The following is a 24051-nucleotide window of genomic DNA, read 5'->3' as shown; positions in this document are numbered from 1 at the left end:
TATGTGTTTTTCTTTTTTGTTCAATATTGCCAGATATTTGTTGTTATCAATGTTTTAAAAATACTCAATTTCTTTGACCCTCTGCATAATTTTTCTATTTCATTATTGCTCTCTCTTATTACCATTAATATTTCTTTCCTTCTCCTTTCTGTGTGTTTTCTGTAACTCCTTAAGTTGAATGCCTTGCTAATATATTTTGGCTTTGTTCATTTCTAACATATGCGTTTGAGGCTATAAATTTACCAGTATGTATCACATTAGCTATAACCACAAGTTCTGAGACATATTGTTTCTTTTTGTCATTTGGCTTGTAATTTTCTCTGTTTCTTCATTGACTCTTGGGTAAATGGGTGATGCTGTTGGTGCCCCATCCAGATCCCATTTTACTTGGCCAGGGCACCCTTCCACCAAATGCTATGAGTGCTGACTTCCTTCAGAGAATTCCCCTCAGCCAAACAGAAGCTGCATTTCCCAGGAGTTTACATTCTCACGCTGGTAGCTTACAGTGAATGACTGACTGACATGGGAGGAAAAAATGTCCACCTTCTTTTTCAAGGTAGGGCTAGCTCCGTGGTGCAGTTTGTGCTCCAGGACTCCCTGTGGGATCAGCCCATTTTTTAGCTGAGGTATATCCTTGCTCTCCTTTCCCCACTGCCCTCCCCTGTTTTCCCCATTCCTCTTATTCTAAGACCCCTCCCTCAATAAATCATATAAAAATCCCCATCTTAGGTCCTGCATCTAGGGGACATAACCCAAGACAGGGGTCCTATAATAGCATAGGCTTTGGAAATAGATTTTTAGGATGGAATTCTGGAGGTGGATAACTCATCAGCCAGATAGCAATACCCCATCACTGGGGTAGGTGGAGTTTTGATGGTCTCTGGCATATTATGTCACTTGTGGTAAATTGGGACAGTATATAAATGGAAGGGGATGCAATAAATGCAGTGTCTCTGGGATTTGAGAGGTATGTGGGGAAATAGTTACCCTAAGGAGGGCTATGGAATTAGGTTGCTCTTGCTAAGTATCCTTCAAACATTGAAGAAAGAAAATGACAGGTTCGGATCTATTAATCAAGAATTTAAAGCTGAGTGTGAAATACAGAGGGCCTCATTGGCAGCATTTAAAAGAATTACTTTTTCTTACATTCAAAGGCATATTGAGCTGAAGGCCAAACCTAGGTCGAAGAACTCAAAGAAGGCTGAATTCTCAGCCTAGGCAAGTCCCCTGTGGCAATGTCAGGTCCTCAGTGGGGAAGAACTGGGACCCCAAGAGTTGGTGTAGGACCATCTCTGGATTCTTTACTTCGTATGAGACACAGATGCCATGAGCAGACAAGTATGAGCTTGGCTTTTTACATGCTGTCCTGAGCCATAATCCCTCATCCGTGGAGGTGCTGGATGACCAGGGCTTGTCCGCCTCCTGCTGCCTTCTCTACTCCCTTCCTCTTGGGTCACTTCCACTGTCCCTCGTGCTTAAATACCCAGGTTTCAGCACCAGGCAGACCTGGTTTGAGTTTTGTCTTTCAACACTTACTGTGTGACTTAGGCAACTTTTTCAACCTCTCTGAGCCTCAGTTTGCTTATTTATGCAAAAGAGAAAATAATAGTAGCTACCTTGTTGACCTGGGAGGCCATAAAGAGAGAACGCATGTACAGTAGTCAGCACAGAGTAAGCATCCACAGCTGTTAGGTATTAGGATTATTAGCTTTCTGACTTGGTTTTTGGCATCTTCTTTTGAGACTCCTGCCAACCTTTGAGCCAGAATTGATTCTTTATTGGTGCTTTTCCATTATTGACAAAAATACTCTCCAAAGCTCATACTTTCGGTCTTGCTGTACCTATATTAGCTTGGACCGGCTAGGTTCACAACTTTTGTCTGTTTTAAAGTTGCTGATTAATCTTAAGGAGGAGATGGTGTTGATGGTGATGCTGGTGTGTGAGTATGTGTATGGATGAGAGTGGGGTGGATCAAACCCATACTGCTTGATGTTTTATCATCTTGGCATTAGTTTTGGTAAGTTTTACATTGATCACACAAGCTGTTTACATGTAAAATTCAGGGATTTCGTCTTTGTATTTACCTTAGAGCCTTAATTACTGTTAATCCCAACCCACGCAGCCCAAGTGAAAAGCCACAGATAATCTGGATGCATATTGGAAAGTTTCTATTATGTGAATGTGAAATGACCAAAGTGGTAGACTTTCTATGAAATACTAGTAGGTAACCAGATACTGGTTTGGACATCATGTTAGTGTAAAGTTTTAGAAATTATCATCTTCATCATTAATTAAATGTTTACTTTTATTTATCCTTTTCAGTGTGTTTACTATATGCAAATACAGATACAGATATAGATATAAATTATGATGTTGCTCAAGGAGTTTTGTTTTAATGGTGTAAGGATTATTCACAAGGTTAATATTTAAATGAAATGTTTATTGAGCAGTGGAATACAAAGTAACTATAAGGGACAAAAATAATGCAGGCATGCACATGCACCGTTGGGGCAGATTATGAACAAGAAGATAGAAAAAGGCCCAAAACCAACTGCCACTTCTGAGGTGTGGGGAGCGAAAAACGGTCCTGTGCATGCTCCCTGCACACAGTACCACCAAAGGGGTGGGCAGACTGTCTATGCCACCCCTGCAGCCTCACCCACCTATCTGCCCCCACCCTCACCCCATTTGAGGGACCAGCTCGCCCTCCTTGGGGAGTGAGCAAGCGCACCTGTTACTTGTTTCCACTCCCTCATGCTGCAGCATGAGTCCCAATAAAGCCTTTCCTGAATTCGTCTGGCTTCTTACCAATTTCTATTGATTAAAGTGTCCAAGGCCCCCTACGTTCTGCACTTTTAGCACCATGCCTCCAGGCTCTTCATCCTGGCCTCTCTGCTCATGTACACATAAGTGACCCTGACACGGTGAGGGTGTCGCCAGGGGGCCACCCACTTTCCAACTTGCAGCATCAGATTCTTCTTTGCATTTATGAAAGGCAGTCTCCAGTTAGAAAATTAACCATAATTGTGATGACAATTTGGGCTATTCAGATGAAGTGGAACTTTGCCTTCTAGGAGTGAAACTTTTAAGTCCACTGAGATTATTTCAAGGTCTATGTTCATTATATCCATTTTCTGAAGAAAATGTCCTAGGAAGAGTGTCTGGTTACTTTTGCCACGGAAATTGCTTTACTCTCCTTGGCTGGAGACCATCATCCTCAAACTAATTTCCTGTTTAGTGTTCAATATTTGAAAGCAGGAAATTGTCATAATAAATAGGAAGCTTGAGAAGATGGTGGAAATGCATTCAGAAATTTGGTTGCTAGGGAAATCATTTTTGCCTACTTTATTAAAAACCCAGACCTTATTTGGCATTTTCTCCCCTCATTCTTATCCTCATCAATAGCCATTATCAAAAGAAGTTTATTAAATATCAATCTCTGCTTGGCACTGTGACTGGGTGATCTGACCCCTGCCCACTAGCAGCTTGTAACAATAATAACAGCAACAAAACTGCAACAACAAAAATGATAGTATTAATTTGATACATAACTGTCGATAAACACTCTTCTGAGCATCTTATTTGGTTTTTAAAAAATTTAATACAACAGCCGTATGAGGAAGGTACTATTATGACTTTCATGCTTTTGACAAAGTGTGTGAGACATGAATTAAATAATTTGCTCAAAGTCACACAACGAGTAAAAAGAAGTGTCTGGATTCCTCCCTTCTCAGCTCACATTATTAACTACTATGTTTTACTGCTTCTAATCTAGCCAGAAAACACTAGAAAGAGCAGAGAGGAAGCATATATCCACGAACAATGTAAGCGGGGATTTATTATTATACACTTGAGTTAAGCACATTTTGTGAGATGGAGGTGAGAAAGAAATTTCAGGAGTTGTGTATTGAAGAGAATTTCTGCTCTCTTCAAAAAAAAAAAAACAGAAGACATCTGCAACTTGACAGAAGAGGTAGGGTGAGGCAGCCGGGGCAACAGCTGGGGTGGTTTTATTGTTGTAGAAATGGACACAGTCTGATGGGCTAAATGGAGAGTGGGGTTAATTAGCTTGAGTTTGATGGGCTCAGATAGTTGGTCTTCAGGAAGCAAGGTCAGCACATCACAGAGACCCGGCTCTCTGGAACCAGGTTCCTCTGGCCAGTGCAACACTCCATAGCAAGGAGAAGCAGGAGAAGGTTCTAGCCTGACGTGGCCTCACCATGACACATCTACAGCCTTCTGCATGTTACCAGAGTCAGGTGAGTTTTAATCAAGCACCACACTTGTTTAAGCTTTTGATAATCATGTTGGAGAAACATGGTCTAGTGACGCAAATGCCAGCCTAGGAAGTCAACATGGTCAGAATCTATTTTTGGTCTTTCCTGGGCGAAGTCGCTGGCTGGAAAGAGCAGTCATTTTGAGCAGCTGAAAATAACTAACAAGGCATTTTAATGAGTTAATAAATCTTTCTTACTGAACTACATGGAAAGACATGAAACATTTCATGTTAGCTTCTCACCAACCTTAATTAAACTTGATGTTGAAAAGGTCAGTGCCCTGTCTGGCGTGTTCCAAATCACTTCAGACCGACAGTAGGGGTGATTGTAGGGGTGTCTGCAAATGTGTGCAGGAGACACCTGCCTTCTGTTGTAGCCTTAAGTGGTGCCTTTTAAATGAGCCACACCCTGTAAATAACAACTAGCTTTTATTAAGTGCCAGCTCTGTGTAAGTCACTGCTCTGAATTGCTTTATCTGCATTCACTCATTTAATCCTCAACAACAACCCTTGTGGATGCATGCTGTTATCATTCTTTTTTTTTTTTTTCTGGTACGCGGGCCTCTCACTGTTGTGGCCTCTCCCGTTGCGGAGCACAGGGTCCGGATGCGCAGGCTCAGCGGCCATGGCTCATGGGCCTAGCCGCTCCGCGGCATGTAGGATCTTCCCAGACCAGGGCACGAACCCGTGTCCCCTGCATCGGCAGGCAGACTCTCAACCACTGCACCACCAGGGAAGCCCACTGTTATCATTCTTGATAGTGGAGGAAACTGAGGCACAGGGATTTGTAGTGATTTGCCAGAGTTCTGTAGTCTACAAAGTGACAGGGCCAAGATTTGACAAGGTCTGACTCCAGAGCCTGTGTCCAGAACCTTCAGAACCTGTAGGCTCTGCTGCCTCTCTCAATTAGGGGTTGGGCTGTGCTCACATAGTTAAAAATGCACAAGCCTCCTGTGAGTTTTGAGGCACTGATACTTCTGGGAGTTCCAGCAAACGCATTTTAGGACAGATCAAACAATGCAAGGCACTTGGGTGCTGCAGGGGAAACACGATTCTTACCAATGCCATCTGGAGTGGTGGAGGTCACCAGGAGGTTGGGCTGGAGAAAACAATTTTTGCAGTTTTTTTGAACTAAAACACGTAGCTTCAGCAAACATTTATTGAGTTTCTACTGGGAACCAGATACCGTGCTAGGTGTTGGGGAGAAATACAAGTAAGACAAGGTGTTGACCTCAAGGAGCTCACAGATTAGCAGATTTTCCCTTTATCAAATTTCTGGGGAAACTGAAATAGCAATCTGGACTGATTTTTTTGTAAAATTTGCACTTGAGTTCAGAGGGAGTCTTGCCTTGCACTGGTTTAGACTGAATTCCCATGTAGTGGTAACATACGTGTATAATATTTCCTGCCCATTTTTTAATGCTCCATAGAAGTGCAGAGCTCTGTGATAAAGGACATGTTTAATCTGGGACATTTTGAACAGAGACGAGATGTACCTACTTTCTCATCCTTTCCAGAAGAATCTGTTCATAGGGAGGGAGATCATTGAGGTGCTACCTGAGAGTAAATGCTGGTTTGATCACTTTCTGGCTGCATGTTCTTGGGTGAATTATCAATGCTTCATCTTTCTCAGCCTGGACTTTCTCATCTGTAAAATGGAAGAATTAGTAGTCGTCACCCTTAGGATTCTTTCAAGAATAGATTAAATAAAATGCAAAAATGCATAAGAATTTTGTCACATCGCATGCAGCAGAGAAAGCTCTCGATAAGCATAAGCTGTTTTCATTATTTTCTGGGCATTGTTTCATTTCTGAGTTCCATGGCATCATGCAGTACTCTGGAAGAGGCTGTCTAGCAAAACAAAGATGATAGATTCTTTCTTCTGTTTTTACCCCTTAGAGCAGATAGTAAATTTATGCAGGGGTAAGATATGGGAGTGAGAAGCTCAGAGTTTCTTGCTGGCATTTTTCATTTCTCAGAAGGCAAAGGAAGTGACAAGGGAGTGAGTCCTCTGGACTAGACTCTGAGGTTGGGGATGTGCTGCAGACAGGGACCTGGAGAGGAAGCCAGAGCACTCAAGCACTGGGGCACCAGGCATCTCCTCTCCTCCATCAACTCTGTATTCACTTCTGATAGACTCCCAGCTGCTGTCCCCACAGTGGCTGCTCTCAGCGGTCCTCTGCTATCCTCAAGCTTCTCTTGTCTCCTCTGGCCTAATCTTTGTCTTCTTTAGAAAACCTTACCCTGCACTATTGCTCACCTTCATCGTCCATACAGCCTGTTGCACAACTCTAGGGGGTGTTGTTCATGTTGGAGGTTGGGGTTGTGCGGCTGGGTGGCCTTGGCATCCCAGACGCTCATCCCAGATGCCTTGGCATCCCAGACGCTCTTCCCAGAGTGTGTGGTCGCTTCATCTAGAAGGTACTAAACACAGTTCCTTCACTGTGCCGTGCTCACTCTTGGCCCTGTGAGTTTGTAGGTGCCATTGCCTCTGCCTTGAAAGCTCATCTCTCTTCCCATAGTCCACTGCCCCCGCCCCCAAACACCAGAAGAACAAATTTCTCCTTAGGCCAGGATCACTCTGGTTAACTTCTACTCATATTTCAAGACACAGATTAACATGATTACTTCAGAGAGTCCTTCCCAGAACCTTAATCTAGGAAAAATCCCTTTGTTTAAGCAAGATCCCTTGATACTCCTTTTTGTAGCTTCTAATACAACAGTGATTTGCTTACAGTCTATATAAAGACCACAGGGGCAGGAACTGCATCTGTCTTGTCTTCATTATGTGAATAAATACAGTCTGACCGTACCCCTGGCCTCCCCCAGCCTTTCTCAGGGCAGCCTCTTTTAATGTTTCCTGTTTGAAATTCTTCCAGTGACTTCTTCCATGACCCTAAATAATGTACTTATTTATAATATCTTGATTTATTAACTGACACAGTAATGATTGATTTCCTGTAATGAAAGATGAGGGATTAATTTACTCTCTCTACATCTCATGTTATTTTATCTCTCCTTTCCAATGTTTATGTTTCATTTTTAGTTCTTTAGTTGGGTTATCTTTATAATTGCAAATTATAAACTTAGGCCATTATTTCTTTCCATAAACATTCAACAGTTACTCTTGACTTCTCACTAGATTAGGTGAGGACATTAGTATTCCGACCATTATCTCCTATTATCTTTTCCCTTCTGCTTACAGATTTTTGCTAGCTTTACCTTTAACATCATCAGATTTATCACATATGCAGTCAGTTTCATAATCATAATTTAGACTTTTGTCTATAATTTGATTCTGAAAGTTGAAAACAAGTAAACAGTTTGCATTATTTTGGCTTTGTAAATTTCTAAATTTTCCTTTTGGAGTTTCTATTGCTTATTTTCCCCCTTGTTGATGAGAGTAAATGTATTTTCCATAGACTAAAAGTTACCTTACCATCTGGTGCATGAAATCACAGCCCTTCTCTTTTCCCAGTCTGATTTTTATTTTTTTTATAGATGTTGGTTGTTTTCTCTGGAAGCTTCTTGGATCCTTGTTATCTTTTCTGTCCTAAAATTTCACAAAAACATGGGACCTTTTTTAACCGTTCACACTGCTGAATCTTCAGCAGGTACTTCCAGTCTGAAGATTTTTGTATTCTATAGCCTTGAGAAATTTTCTTCTGTTAATTCATTTAAAACTTCTAATCTTTTTTCCTGTATTTTTCTCTTTGATTAAGTTTCTATGTCTTTCATCTTTTGTCTCATTTAAAAAAATTTTTTTTAATGGGTGAGGGAGATTTTACGTTCTGAAAAACTTCTTCAACTTATTCTTTTATTCATTTGTTATTTTAAAACTATATGATGTTCCCTTTCATAGTATTCTATTTTTATCTTATGGATGCAATTTCTTCCTGAAGACTAATTGGATTTTTTTTTAGAATTCTCCTGTGATTTCTGAAATACCTATGTTTCCTATGAAGTCTGTTATACGTATATACTCTTTCAAGGTGCTGGTTTTCCCTCAGATGTCTGATGATTCTGATTTTACTTTCATATTTAAGGATGAAGATCTGGTTGTTTATTTAGGACTGCTGGAGACAACTTCCTTTGCTCATGACTAGGCAGGTCTATCTCTTCCATCAGTTTCTTCCAGGACTGGGAAGTACAGCTGGTAGCTCTGCTTCCCAGAGCAGGGCTGGTTGGCTGGAGAAGTTTGCTTTTACATATAGTAATGGCCAGCTAGCCATTAGACCAGGCTCCCCCCACCCCAAATGTTAGATTGAGGAGAGCTTTGCTCAGGGGTACTCAAATCTATACTCTCAGTCTTTAGTCCTCTCCAAAAATCCATTTTTTTACCCATACACACACACACACACACACACACACACACGTTAGATATGAAAAAACTTTAGTGCTCCTGTTAATCATCTCTTTGTTTTCTGTAGTGCCAGCACAATGCCTGGCTCTAAGTAAAAATGCAATAATTGTTTTAAATGACCGTATAATAGCACATAGCTTTTTATATATTCATTTCTGAGGGTTCACCACTCATTAAGATATACTCCCTGTACCCAAGCAGCTAATAGTCTAGCTTCTAATGGAAGAAACATATGGAAACAAATCACTATAGTAAGTGCAATAGAATATGTTTGTACAACATGCTGGCACTTGAGGAAGAGACATTAAGTCTGAACCATGGGGAGAGTAAGAGAGAGAGAGAGAATGAGAGCCAGGGAGAGAGAGAGAGAGAGAGAGAGAGAGAGAGCGAGAGCGCTGCAGACAGAAGGTGACTTTTTAGAGGCAGAAGAGAATATTGGATGAAAGTGTAGCCTGCAGCCCCTGGAGCCAGGCTGCCTAGATTTGAATCCTGCTTCTGTCACTTACTAGCTCTCCTTGGACAAGTTATCCTCTCTTTGCCTGTTTTCTCCCTTGTATCATGGGCATATGATAATAGTCCCAACCTCATAGGGTTTCTGTGAGTGTTGCAGGAAGGGGGACCCCTTCTAGGGCCCAAGAGTGGGCTCTTGTCTAACACTTGGAAATGAATTGTCTGAGGAGACACATGTGCTTACAAAGCAAGATACTTTATTGGGAAGGGGCACCCGGGTGGAGAGCAGGAGGGTAAGGGAACCCAGGAGGACTGCTCTGCCACGTGGCTCGCAGTCTCGGGTTTTATGGTGATGGGATTAGTTTCCGGGTTGTCTCTGGCCAGTCATTCTGACTCAGGGTCCTTTCGGGTGGTGAGCAGAACCGTTCAGCCAAGATGGATTCCAACAAGGAGGTTTCTGGGAGGTTGGTAGGAAATGTGGAGTGGTGTCTCCTCTCTCCTTTTGACCTTTCCTGTATTCTTCTGCTTGATGGTGGCTTGTTAGTTCCGTGTTCTTTACCAGGATCTCCTGTCATAAAATAACTCAGGCAAATTGTTACTGTCTTTGCCTGGCCAGGGCGGGCTGTTTGAGTCAGTGTTTCCCCTAACATGAGGGTTGAATGAGTTACTATACACAAAATGCTTCAGTGGTGCTTCCCATTCAGTACATACTAGTTCTTCCCTTTATTACTATTGTATCTTGATGTGGCCTTGAATGAAGAGTTCAACAGGCAGAGAATGGGCAGATGGTTATTGCTGGTAAAATAAGCATGGTGAGTGAAGGCGCGGTGGCATGAAAGTGCAGGCACATTTAGAGAGGAGAGTGGTTGAGTACAAGTAGGATGCAGGGTTCCAGGGAATGTGTCAGAATAAAACTAGAAAGGAGCTGGACCAGATGACAGGAGGCCTTGGAAGCACACGGAGTTGCTGCTTGCACAATCAGTTTTCTGGCTTGAGGTACTGTGTACATAGTAAGCAAGGCAATTAATGAAGTCAGGGAATCTACAACCTACGTCAAATTGAAAACTTCTAGGTGCTTCATTTAATAGGTGGCATGTGAAGATGAATCCGGCCTCTGTACTCCGACACTGAATTAAATCTCAGTTTTGGGTGAGGTGGAAATGAATAGCTTTATTGCTTTGCCAGGCAAAGGGGACCACAATGGGCTAATGCTCTCAAAACTGTGTGTCCCAACTTGGAAGGGGTAGCGAGAAGTTTTATGGCAAGGGTTCAAAGAGGGTGTGATCAGTTCATGGATATTCTTCTGACTGGTTGGTGGTGAGGTAAGTGGGAGTCAGCATCATCAACCTTCTGGTTCCAACTGGTCTGGGGTCTACCTGCTAGTAGGTGGCATACTGTTAACTTCTCCCACCTGGTGGGGGCTTCAGTATCTGCAAAACAGCTCTAAGATGTTGGGATGTGTATCCCTTGAGGGGGAACCAGGACCCTGCCCCCAAGGCTATGCTATTGTTTTTTGACTGTTCCTCCCTTATCTCTGTATTTCCTCCTTTCTCTGATTACAACTGTTTGAAACTGCCCTGTGGAACTCAGGGAAGGGGACACGGGAAGGCTCTTGTGTCCAGGAGCCCCACAGGGTCCTGCTCAGTTTCACATGGACAAATGGGGAACATTGAGATTTTATAGAAATGTCTCCCTGAAGAAGATAATCAAAGAGGTGACAGGATTGAAAATAATTGAATGGAAACGTTCATAGCCTGGGGTGGTGGTGATGGACTGGAGGTTAGGTGGTCCTTTGTAAGAGGGGTTAGGCTTGTAGGTAACCTTGAATTAGAGAATTTGGCCCAAGACGTGGAAGGGTTAGAAAGCAGATTTTGGGAAGATGTGAAGATAAGCTTTCTAACCATCTAGAGCCATCAGAAGATGTAGTGGCTTGTCCTGTGAAGAAGGAGGGCTTCAGTCACTGGCAGTGCCTGAGCGAATGGAGGTCCCTAGATCAGAGCTGATGTGGGGTGGGCGTGGGGTTTTCTGCCTGGGTTGGTCCTACATCATTCGAGGTTTTACTGACTCCACATGCCTCAGCTTATGTGATCTCTAGGCCAGAACTCATTTCTGAGTTTATTCTGTTGCAGTCCCAGCATCTTCTGTCCACCTCTTTCCCCAACTGTAGGGTTGTGGTTTTACTTTGCTTTAGAAGTTTCAGTACTGAAGGGATGGATTGGTTCAGTGCCAGCAAGCAGGCTGAGACCAAGGCTCTAGGACTGTTGCAGTTTGCCATACCCCTGACATCTGCCCAAACAGGCCTGAAAATGGCTTTGTGAAGTCTTTAGTTGGCTGCTCCTCACCCTCTGATTGCACAGGCCTGTACTCTTTGCAAAGATTAAGCTGTATTTCCTAATACCATTCAGCCTCCTTCCTCTGCTTTCCTTCAATATCCCTCAATCCCTGCTCCACGGACTGGGAGGGTCCTTACAAGTACCTGTTTCCACAAAGCTTAGGAAGGACAGGAAAGACAGGGCATGCCGAATCCCTCTTTCAGACTCAGCTCTTAACTTCCTCCATCTCTTTTCCTTTGAGGCCTTTGTCTGAGGCACAGAGCTGATTTTTTTATGGCTGCTCGCATGCCTGCACCTAAAAATTCCCAAGCCCTACAGTCATTATTTTTCATTCTGGAGGCTTTTGAAAGTCATCTCATTCTCAAAGATTTCTTGGTACACAACACAAGCCAACATGGAAAGCCTCACGATGTTGCCTTGAACAGGTGCCTGGGGACTTGAATAAGGCTTCAAAGAACAAAAGTAAAACGGCATTGCCACAGGAAGATAAGAACCTGAGGAAACTAGAACAGTTTCTCCCGAACCTAGCTAATGATCCTTGTTAAGGATGCTGATTTGCCCCGTGTTTTATGCTGGACGATGCAAAACAAACCATGTGCACAAAAGCACTAATTGCTTCATTTATTCTTCCATTTTGCCAGGGGACCAGCAGAGCTCACTTAGCCTCAGAATGGAAAATTACATGTTGGAGAGAAAACAGCCACACCAAAGAAATGACAATGCAATTCGAGTTCTGCTTGTTCACATATTTTATTTATCCAGTGAAGGAAAGGAAAAAAAAAAAAAAAAAGGCAGACTTTGAAGGTGGCACAGATTCTGAGAGGATACCAAGGTCATGTGTTCCATTTCCCTCAGGCTAGTTTAAATCCACAGATTAAATAAAAGTGTAAAGGGATGAGATGAACATTTTACTGGAGAAGAAAATGTCTTCTTTGAGAAGGAAAACCCTCTTTAAGGTTAATATCTACTCAGGGGTTTCTTATTGGAGGATGGCTTACTTTTGTTTTTATAAAAATATGACTGCATTGTATAAACTGCTGGAGTTGGATATTTAGAAGTAGGTGGCATCGAGGCTGCTGATTTGGTGACTTTCTGGGAGTCCAGGTCTGGAAGAATCCCACTGTGGTGAGAGCCACAAGAACACTGTAAACATCCTTGGTCATGGACACACAATGATGCATGGCAAAAACGGAATCTCAGACATCACAGACCAGGATGCCCGTTCTACAGGTGGGGAAACTGAGGCCTGGGAGGTTAAATGCTTTCCCCAAGATCACACAGCTAGTTAGTAATAGGAACTCAAATTTCTTGGCTTCTAATTCAGTGCTTTTGTACACTGCATAAATAGATTCTCCTAATATTAATTTATTTCCCAAGATTCTAAAGTTGGCAATTTGAGCTCTTTAAGTGGGAAAACACTACAGAAAACAGCAAAAGACTTATGGAGAATTCTGATACGTTTGTGTCTGATTTCAAGAACCTCATGTTAAGTTAGAGTTAAAAGACCAAAGTTTGGGTCAAAATCAGGGAACTTGATTTTTCTGTGAACACACAACAATATCTTACATGTAGTGAGACAAGGAATGGAAGGCAGCACCACACAGGAAAGATTAGAAAAACCAATACTAGAAAGTAAAACGGACCACGTCAGCCATTGGTAGGCTGGTCTAAACTGTTCAGCGCTTTCCAAGAACACAGAAAATGACACAAAGTCACACTATATGAGAGGGGAGTTCCAGAGAGTTCCTGGTGGGCACCCAGCAGCACCTCTTTAAGCAGCCGGGTACATGTGCCCAGGCTGACCCATGGCATCAACGGTTCCCAGGGCCACTGAACGGAATGAGTGTGAGCTCACACACCACACTGCCCACAGCCCAGCACAGCCCTGGGGCAGGTCAACACCAAATCTGTATCATTTCCCAAACTGGCCTGCTCCCTTGTAACACTGGGCATAAATTACAGAGGGGAGGACCGGGCTGGAAAATGTTTCAGGTTGCCGCTATGGGCTGGACATTTTGAACCCTGGACAAAGTGACTGGTATCTTTGTTTCTCCCGGGCCTGGAGCTCTTGTAATGGGCTGGGTGTGGGCCTTGATGTCTGCGATTCGCTCTTTAAACTTTTGCTGAAGGAATTTCTCTTCTTTGGAGTAGCTTTTTGCGAACACCGACATCAGCAGGCACCCTGCCATGGACGTGCCCCCGATGCAGAAGAGCACGGCGCCCGCCAGCTTGCACATGTCAAGGGCTCCATTAAACTGGACAGCGTGTGTGTCCACCATCACGAAATTGGCCTCACCAAAGGCTTCGATTTTGGGGGGCACAAGAAAGCCCACTGCCAGGACAGTCAATCCGAGAATCACGAAGACTGTGCCCAAGATGAGTCCAACCTAGCGAAAGACACAGTGAAATAAGACAGAGTAAACCTGGTACTTCAGGTCTCCAGGGCAGGACTGGCCTTGTTTTCTGAGAGAAGAGACTTTCCCCAGTCACTTCTAATTTGTATGAGAAGCCTGCATAATTTTGTAGTTAAAAAAGAAGGTGAAGGAGGACTTTTCTGATTTTGATGCCAACCAGGAACTGCAGCACTGCCTTGATTTTTCCTTTGAGCTTCCTGTTTGTCCAATGCTTTGCAATCAACAGCGCCCCCTTTGGCTTACTTTGTCTTGTTTGGTCTTGAGCAAGAGAAAAGCAGCCCGGATACCCAGGAGCTGGCCTTACTCTATCCACTAGGCTTTGATGTTCTTAGAAGCTGGCCTGGGGCCCCCATTGATACCATGTTGTTTTGTGGGCACAATCAATCTTGCAGAACCTCAACATGAGACAGGCTCATTCTGCACCCATGATGAAGTGTGACAAACCGAGGCCACTTCATAATTTTGTCTAAGCGCAGACAAAAACAAGGTCATTGTGCAAACCACAGGATTCTGTGCACCTCCCACCCCACCCAATATAAATGACTGCTGCTTCTTTACAGTTACAGTCTTAGTCTCACTCTAGTCCGCCCTCTGTATAGATAGGATTTATTAAGATACCCAATCATAGGATCATTCCTGATAATCCAGAGTGAACTCTGGCTCCTGTAGACTTCCCAAACCCCTGCAATCCCAAGTCACCCAACTAAAGCCCACATCCTATAATACATCCTTTCTTACACTCTCTTACTGAAATGCCCAGGAGCCCCTATGGTGTCATTCTGTCTCACTGTGATGAGTAATATACTCAACTTGTTCAACATAGAGGTGATTTCGGCAGGTGGCCATCGACAGTCTGTGTAACTACTCACCCCTTCCCCAAGCAAGTGAAGAAGGAACCATCATTACCAGTTTATAGGCAAGGAAATGTAGCCTCGTGGAGGGTAGGTCACTGCCCCAAAGACAGACAACTGGCAAGTAGCAGAGGATGGGCTAGAAGCCACAGATCTGACCTCCAGGCCAGTGCTCTTTCCCTTCTAACATGTAGCTGTTTGGGCTTTACTTGTGCAGATGTTGAGAAATGTTAAGAGCAGCAGATGGAGACGAAACTGCATTAGCTCAAGTTCTAATAAAATGTAACCCACTGAAAATGGAAAGTAATATACCATTTGGCAGTTTAAGCTCGGAGGTTTGGAATTAACAGACTCAGCCTTGGATTCTAGCACTGGCAACTAGTACTTGAATCATAGAAGGAAGGTTACTTAAATACTCTCGTTAATTTTCCCATTTATAAAAATGATAAATGATAATAGTACCTACCTCATAAAGCTGTGAGGACAAAACGAGAGCACTCAACCCTGTGCCTGCCTAAGTCATACATTGTAATAAGTAGATATTATTATTTGGAAATGTGCCTCTTGTAAAATTATGCTGCATTGGCAAGAGCATTGCAACAGTCACTCAGTACTTGGAATAAAGAACAGCTAATACAGCTTATTTTTTAAACACATTTTTCATTTCCTCCTGTTCCTAATTGCTTTTAGTTAAAATAACAAGGTTGGAAAAATAACCAAATGTATAACACCATTTAATCTTGAACATCTAAAGTATATTTATCTATTTATTTACTATGTTTCAGGGTAATACACTTTATTAGATACTTCTTTAGTAGAGGGTTTGGATAATAGAAAACATTTGCAAATCCATCACTCTAACAAAGGGGGGAAGAGAGCTCATATTATTGAGCATCGATTATGACCTAGGCACTGTGCTTTCCACTTAATCCTCACCAGCATCTTATGAGATGTAGATATTTTTATCCCCATTTCACCTATAAGAAACTGAGGTTTATTGGATTGAAGAAACATAGTTCAAAGTCCACTCTTTAAGCACGTGGTCTCTAACCCAGGTCTGCATGACTTCTAAGCCCCACTCCCCACTTTCATTCTCCCATGATACTTCACCGATTACTATTTTGTACATTACCTCTATAATTTAAAAAAAATTACAATAAAGTTTTAGTCACCATATACGAACAAATTTCCATTATGTAATAGTGTAAAGAAACTGAAAAACCAACAAAAAGAGTCAGTATAATGTCTTCCGGAAAAAAAAAAAAAGAAAAACTATTGTACATAAGATATAAGTACTGCAGAAAAAATTGGGTTGTAAAATCACACTTTGGATGGCTTTGTACATGTTTTGAAGAATGGTGTCAAATTCACCTTCAAAGACTAACCGTTATAATATTTAAAAGATGACTCACGTTGGAATACTCTGAATGCACAAACTAAATTAACTTAAATATCCATGGTGATATGCTTCATATGTCACTAAATTACCTCCCTCCTCAAGAACTGGTACAGATTCTCAAAAATTGAGGGCAGCAAAAATGTATCCATCTTCGTTTCTAAGGTTCTTAAGAGCAAGGGAGGCCAGGGTGCTCCATCTTCTATTTCTGTCTTTCTCTCCGCAGCAGTCAGTCCAGCCTGTGTCCAATATATATTCCTGACTGACTAACTTAAACCACCAGACTGCTGAATCCGGAGCCAGGTGATTGATTCTCAGAGCAGTCTGTTCCTCAGTTGAGCAGTGCTTTATAGATTAAAATCCACTCTTGGAATATCACTCAGAAGCTAAAAGGCAAACCCTGCCTTGCAGATGGCAGAACTCCTGCTCATTTCAAGAACTGGAAAGTGGCTGGCCTCCCCAAGCCTTCTCCCTATTCCCTGTTAAATCAGAGGATCAGAGAGAGGCCCGCCATCTGTGGAGGGGAGCATGACGTAGTGAATAGTATGTAATGCCCAGGATTCTGAGGGTGCCATCAATGCAAGTCTAATGAGGATCTCCAAAAGATGTGCCCAGAGAGGGACTCCAAACCTGTTCAAACATGTCAGGGAGAGCGTGGGATGGTAGGCATGAAGGGAAAATGCTGGGAATACTTCCCTGAGTGTAGTAGTGGTGAGGAGGGATGCTGGGATATATCAGCTTAATCCTGGTACCATCTTGGAGTACTGAATGGAATAAAAATTTTGGGAGTGATGCCATATGGTATCATAAACTTTGGACGCAGCTCTAAGTTGAAGTGGTCCCAGGTCTAAGAGAAAAGGGGTTCTATTAAATAGAGAGAGTTTAAGAAATGCAACACAGGGGTTTTTTAAAAGGTTCTAAGAGAGCAAACCAGCTCTGTTTGGAGCCATGCAAAGAGTTGCAATGCTGCTGGGTGAGGGGCTTCCCAAAGTAGCCTGGTGGTGTGGGATGTTAGAGCAGCACCAATAGGGAGAGAGAAGGGCCTCTCCAGGTGATGAAAAGCAAACTTTAAAGACAGCAGCAAGAGCAGTTTTTGTGCTGTGACTTCTGATGACTCTCTTGACTGTGCGAAGGATGGGTGAAAACCCAGTCCCTGCTGTTGGAAAGGAGGATTGGACAGAGGGGAGAGCTTGGATTCCAGAAATTCTGCTTCTGGGGACCACAAGCCAGAAGCTGCTGTTTTTGGACCAGCATCCCCTTCGTGGTCTGTCTGTGAGCTGATGAGATCTGAAAATGCAGTTCACTCCAATAAGCGGAGCTGGCAGCAGGAGCAACACAGCTGTTCTGGCAGAGAGGAGGCGGTAATGACTGGTGGAGGCAAGAACCAGCATGGCAGGGAAGAGCTGCGTGTTGGGGGAGATTGCTGGATGGAGCTAAATGGGAAAGAAGCCTTCTGGGTTAGAGGTAAAATTCAGAAGAAGCGCAGCAAGAGTGAAGACTGGCTTTTCTTCTTCTCCATCAGCCCTGAGGGCTGCTGCCCACCGCTCCTTAGCAGGACCTGAGCTCGGAGTGCTGTCACCTGCCAGAGTGATGGCAGATTCTAACTCGTCTGTCCTGACCCTCTTGCCTGATCTGCTTGTAGGGACACTGAGCTTTGCAAAGCAGTGACCAGTGCCGGGCTGGGATCAGGTCCTTCCACATATGCGTCACCTGGTACAGTCTCCACAGCCCTCCTTCACCTGGGTAGCAGGATCCCGCATTTGCTCCGCTGCCTTACAGAGGCTCTGTGCCTCCAGCCTGTCAGCACATTCAATCGCTTCCATCTTCAAAACCTATTCTAGAGCCCTGTGTCCTCCACTAGCTACTGCTTGAACTCATTCCTACCCTTGGTAGCCAAGCCTAGTCCTCCACCATTTCACTGAAGCCCCTCTCTCTGAGGTCATTGATGACCTCCTAATTGTCAAATCCAATTTTTCTTTTCTTCATTTGCATATTCTGCAGTCATTGATTTTAAGTACTTAGGCTTTCTTAAAACCCTCACCAATGGTTATCGCTGACACAACTCTCTTCCACTTCTGTCTTTAACAACTCACTCTTAACCTGCTTTGCCAGACACTCTTAAATTATTGGTGTCCCCCAGGGTTCCAGCCCTGACTCACATCTCTTACTCAGTATGTTCTCTCTATGGTTTAATTTGTGGCCGCAGTTTCAATTCGCATCTATATACCAGTGACTTCCAAATGTCCAACTCCAGCCTAGATTTCTCTCCTGGGCTGTAGCCCCACATTTATGACAGCCAATGGGAGGACCTACACAAAAATGTCCCAAAGGCTCTGCAAAACCCAAATATTCAAAATGGTGTTCCTTTCTTCTTTCCTTCCCAGTTTTTCTGCATTCCTGCCACCTGCCCATTCACTGAGTCCTTCCTCACATTCGTAGTCAATGGATAATTAAATCTTATTGATTCTGTCTCATAGAATTCTCTTGAATTCTCTTGTCTCTCCATCACTACAGCTACTCTAATGGTAACAGAGCATTATTAACTCTTGCCCAGATCATTGCAACAGCATTCTGATGGTCTCCATGGCTAGTCTCATCCTTTGTCCATTTTTCAAGTGTTATCTGAGAAATTTTTTTTTTTTAAATAATACCACATGGTTTCTCCTCTTAAGGGACTTCCTTATTCATTTCTAGAATAAAACCATCTCCTTAATATCTAGCAAGACTTTGAAGAGAAATCCAAGATGTAAGTTTAAACCCTGACTTAGCTTAAGGGGGAAACTGGAGAGATTGGGACAGGTAGGAGGAGGGTCTTGAGAGAAAAGAGAGGTACCAGCGTCATTTTCACTTTTAGTAAGTCTGTGGAGGAAGCGGTCTTGCCTTGTACTTGCCCGTTGCTATTTAACACCCTTTGGGAGATTTCTGATATTGGTGGAGGGAAAGGTAAGGAGGAGGGTAACCCTGGGGTGAGGAAAGAACGACTGGGGTAAGAAGACTGCTCCCATTAGTTCATACCTGCAGTACTTCAGCTGTCTGCTGCACCATCAAGTAGCAACAGTCTTAGTCAAGGTCAAGTGCAAGGGTGAGAAAGAAGAACTCCACCACAGCCTGTTAGGCCCTTGGGCAGAGGCAGTGGGTGGCAGGGGGTAGGTGGGACTGTGTCACATAGATTTTTGCAGATGGCAGCAGTTGCAGGTAAATTAGCAGTGGCGGAGGCCACCATGCAGTAATCCAGAAGCTGTGAGGCACAGAGAATGTGTATAATACTGTATATGTGTGTGTGTGTGTGTGTGTGTGTGTGTGTGTGCAGGGGCTGTTTACACCTGATTGTGAGACAACCTTCCCAAGAAAGCCTAGCTTTATTATCTTACCTACTCACTGTACTCAATCAAGCAGGAAGGTTCTGGAGAAATTTCTGCTTCACAGCCTTGCTGAGTCTCTGTGATCTGGCTCTTGTATACATTACCGTGTTCATCTCTTGGCCTTTGTCCTCCACACCTAACTCTCACCCCAGCCACAGTGAACTGTTGGCATCTCCTGAGCATGCCATCTTCTCTCATGACACAGCTTCTGCGATACTCTTCTTTCTATAGTGCTTTTCTGTTCCTGTGAACTCTTCTGTGGAGTCACTTCCTCCCCAGGCTGCATCAGGTCTGTCCAGTAAGTACTGCAACAACTGGCACGGTGGATTGTAACAATCTCTGTACACATCTGCCTTCCTTATTTGACTGTGAACTCCGTCAGGTGAAGAACAGTGTTGTGTTCACAACTGAATCCCGGAGCCCACCACAGAGGTTTGTGCACAGTGGACATATAAACATGTGTAGGAAGAACAGCATTGTGAGAGCGAGGTTACATCGGTCCATGTGGTAGAGCAAAGTTTCTGGCTCAGGCCCATTTGATTCCAATCCCTGCTCTCATTAAGCCCCTCCTTGCTGCCCACTGCTAAGGAGCTGGCTCACCGGCAGAGTCCTCCTGAGGCTCTGTGAGCGTGGCTCACAGTGAGAGACCCACATGGCCTCAGCAATGCTATAGTGGAAGAGAGGGAAGGGGGAGCCCACATCTTGAACCACTTACAAGATGCAGATTTAAATGAAAGAAAAAACATAAAGTATCATAATATAAACACGTGCATAATCAGTGCTGCTCTCTGTGTTGATTCAAAGCACTTCATACGCTCGCTGGCATGAGTTCCCTTATATTCCCTAGGAGGAAACCCAAGAATGGTTGGTTTATTCCCTTGGTAGGGGTGAGGTCTCTAAGACAGTGAATTCTTTGGTTTTTCAAGTTGACTGTAGGCTTCTGAGTGCCCAGTCTAGTGTTTTATGGTTAGGATGTAAGTCTAAGATTTGGATTTTGTTGGAATATAATCTCTGTGAGGCCATGGACTTTTGCCTGGTTTTATTCTCTGAAGTAGGTCCAGCACAACAGGGAACAAATACTTTTGGATCTTGTTTGCGTTAAACAGAAGAGAGAAAATACTGAAATCTGAATTCTAGGCTTGGTAATTTACTGAGAGTTCTTTATTGTAAATCCGTACCCATGTATTATTTGATGGAGTTATAGCTTCACAACTCATATCACTACTAGTGCTTTGCAACCACTAGCATTTGCAGTATTCTGTATGTCAGTGGCATTTTAGGCTCTTGGCACAATAGACCTGTGAGGCAAATATTTGTTTTTTTGACATATAGAGAAGCAACCACCCACTTGCCTGGGTAAATACAAGATGTGCCAAGCTTGGCTATGTATTTTATTGGTCCAGGCCAGTACGGAGTCATCAGAGGTGACACTTGTAGAGAATAAGAAGGCTGGCTTGACCAATTCTGATACAGAGTGCCTGACACTAGTAAGATTTTGAATCAACACAGGTCTTGGGTAATCCATAGTAACAATCACATTACCAATATTTTATTTATTAACTAGATTTCCAGTTTTATTTCTATTTCAGAACTCAGTGTTCCATATGACATCTGGTACTAGGAGCTAATATATTAAGTGCTTATTGAGTGCCTACCAGACATTGTTCTAAGCTCTTTGCATCTATTATCTTATTTAATTCTCACAACTTATGTGGTAGGTACTATAAGTATCACCATTAGAGGCTCATTTAAGGTCAATTAAATTACCCAAAGTTACAGAGCTGAGATTTGAACCCATGTAATCTGAGGCCAGAGTCCGTGCTCATAATCATCACTATGTTACATTGCCTCTTGTTAAACTCTATTGCCAGTACATTGTAAACTTATGTCAGTATCAATGTCAAAGTTTCTGGGATCTTTTGGGAGAAAGTTGGGGATGATCAGAAACCTCCAAAACACAGAATATTAGACCTGGAGGGAATCCGAGGCATCATCTAAAGCTGTGCCTTCTCAGTAGCCCTTCCTACATCCTTGTCCTTTTTTTGATTTCTAAATGTTGGAACATTCGATGCCTTCTTCTCTCTTATGTCTATACTCTCTTCCTAGGTGATCTTGTCTAGTCTGGTACCTTATATACACTGTATGTATCAGCGACTCCCAATTCATGAGCTGAAGTATATTTAAATTGCTACTAGAGATCTCCACTTGCATGTTTAATAGGCACCTCCAATGTAGCAATGCCAAAATCAAACTCTTGACTCCCCACTCATCCCACTGCTCTCCTGGTGTTCTCCATCCCAGTGAATTATAGCATCATCCACTAAAGAGCTCAGGCTGCGAGTCTCTAAGTCATGCTTGACTCTTCTTTCTTTCGTTTCTAATATGCCAACATGTCCTGACAGCTTGGCCTTCAAACTTTATGCTAAATCTGACTACTTCTTGCCATCTCCATTAACACCACTGTAATCTAAGCCACCATTATTCTTGCCTGGATACTTTAACAGCCTCTTAAATAATCTAGCTGCTTCTATCCTTGCCTTCCTATAATTTATTTTCTGTACTGTAGCCAGAATGATCTTGTTAAAATACTGGTCGGGTCATGTCACTCATCTGCTTGAAATGTTCAGGTGGCTTCCCATGGATCTCAAGGTAAAAGCCAAAGTCCTCACTGTCACCTACAAGGCTCCATACACATCATCTGTGTCCTGTTATTTTTCTGAATCCATCACCTGTTCTTTCCCCTCTCTCATTCCTCTCCAACCAGATTGGATCTCTTGCTATTTTTCAAACACACCAGTGTTCCCATTTCAGAGCTTTTGGACTTGCTATTTTCCCAGCCTACAGTGACCTTCAGCCACATAATTTTATGGTTTACTCCCTGGTATTTGCTCAAAGGTCATCTCCTCTGGCAGGCTTTCTGTGATCAGCATAACTAAATACCAGTTCTCCATCCTTCCCTATCCTCTTATTCTGATTTATTTCTCTTCATAGCACTTGCCACTACCATTCTGTTGTGTGGTTTATTTGTTTATGGTCTGTTTCCCACGATAGATTGTAAGTTCCTTTAGGGCAAGGGACTTTTTCTTCTCCCATTTTACCACTTTAGTTTCTGGTACTTTGCAACTTCTTGGCACAGAGTAGGTGCTCACTAATTATATGCTGAATGACTGAACTTATTGTCTAGTGAGGCTCCTTCCACTTGAGGAAGCTGAAGCTCATAAAGCCTCATGACCACATATCCAGGAGAGGCAGAGCTGGCAGACTGACCACTGTATTATGTCTCAGTATTAACTCTCTCTAGTATCCAACTGTTTCTTCTAATAATTATTGTAATTTGTCAAATGATACTTACCAAACCTTAAGGGAGGCTGAAAGCATGTTTTGCCTTTGGATGGCTGTCATAGTTGGTGAATTTAGTGACACGTTAATAACAATAGCAAAAATAATAATTAATGATGGCAATTATATCTATTTATGTTTAACCTGCAAATCAACAATTGTGCTGTGTGTAGAGGCTTTCTTCAGCCCAAGGGTTATAGTCTCCTTTCCTAAGGAAGAAAACTGAACTTAGTAACACTGAGAGGGATGCACACACAGAGTCCCAGACTTCTCAGTTCTCTATAGCTGAGTTATTTCCCGTATCAAATGACTTCTCCACTTCCTGAGTTAAACACATGCTCTTTACTTACCTTCCAGAATACTGAGCTCCACCTGTTAGGTGATCTCTGGATCTGGAAATCATCCTCATACTCCCAGATCGAGGTGGTACAGTCCTCATAAAACTGGTGCAGGTAGGACCGGACTCCATAGCGCTGGTACCCGCCCTCGGTAGCAGCCTGTGCCTGCTTGGAGCCACAAACGTTGCTGCAAGAACTCATCCTTCCCAGCTGGAATGACAGCACCCACAGGCATCAACCACATGAGCTCTGGCCTCAGGATCAAAAGGCAAATTAAAGGTAAGAACCAGGCTGAATAATGTCAGCCTGTTTGAACAATGCTGTTTTCTGGCAAGAAAAGACACGTTTAAAGACCTGCCTTTTTAACCCAAGCTGCTCTTCTCTACTGAATGCAAAATTATCCCAAACACTCAATGACTAGAACTGGTTCTCCATAAATGAAACAAGACATAACAGCACAGCTCACTTAGATGATGCAAAAATTTAAGCAGGAAGCACATGAGAAATGGCAACAAAGAAGCTGAGATTTTCAGTGTCTTGACAAGAAATCTTTAATCTCTTAGAATCCAGTAGTCTTTACACTTCCATGTTAAAGGATTAGGAAGGCACTCTCACTTGGTACAGATGGAATTTGTCCTGGCCTGTCCTCTTCAATGCTTAACCATGTTCCCTTGTGGAAACTACATGGTGTTACGTAGCTATTTGAAATTTTGCCTTCGGATCTCATGTATCTTGCTCTAACAACTGTCAAGTTGTACAGAAGCTTTATTAAAAAGTTGCTTCATGCTTTATCACAAATGGCTTGGCCAATAATTGATACCTCACTGACTCTAACTCCAGATATTTCAGGCATTATTTGTGGATACATCTGTCCACGTGGGATGCTAGAGCATAATGCAGAAGGTAGACCTGCCTTTTACTATTTCCCA

The 24051-nt window shown here is 43.0% G+C and overlaps 1 protein-coding gene across 1 annotated transcript; it reads right to left on the bottom strand.

Annotated features, from left to right (window-relative positions):
• Positions 1 to 12921: 12921 nt before the first annotated feature.
• On the bottom strand, positions 12922 to 23349 carry NRSN1 (neurensin 1). The gene is made up of 2 exons (XM_022562204.2): positions 23135 to 23349; positions 12922 to 13809 (listed from the first exon to the last, which is right to left on the bottom strand). The coding sequence occupies exons 1-2, from the start codon at positions 23321 to 23323 to the stop codon at positions 13411 to 13413; spliced, it is 588 nt and encodes a 195-aa protein (XP_022417912.1). The 5' UTR covers positions 23324 to 23349; the 3' UTR covers positions 12922 to 13410.
• Between the last annotated feature and the right edge of the window lie 702 nt (positions 23350 to 24051).

Source organism: Delphinapterus leucas, chromosome 10 (assembly GCF_059928025.1).
Source record: "Delphinapterus leucas isolate spDelLeu-1000000601 "Yukka" chromosome 10, BTC_Dleu_Yukka2, whole genome shotgun sequence".
NCBI classification, from domain to species: Eukaryota; Metazoa; Chordata; class Mammalia; order Artiodactyla; family Monodontidae; genus Delphinapterus; species Delphinapterus leucas.
Note: the sequence above shows the minus strand (reverse complement) of the source record. Positions and strands in the feature narration are given on the sequence as shown.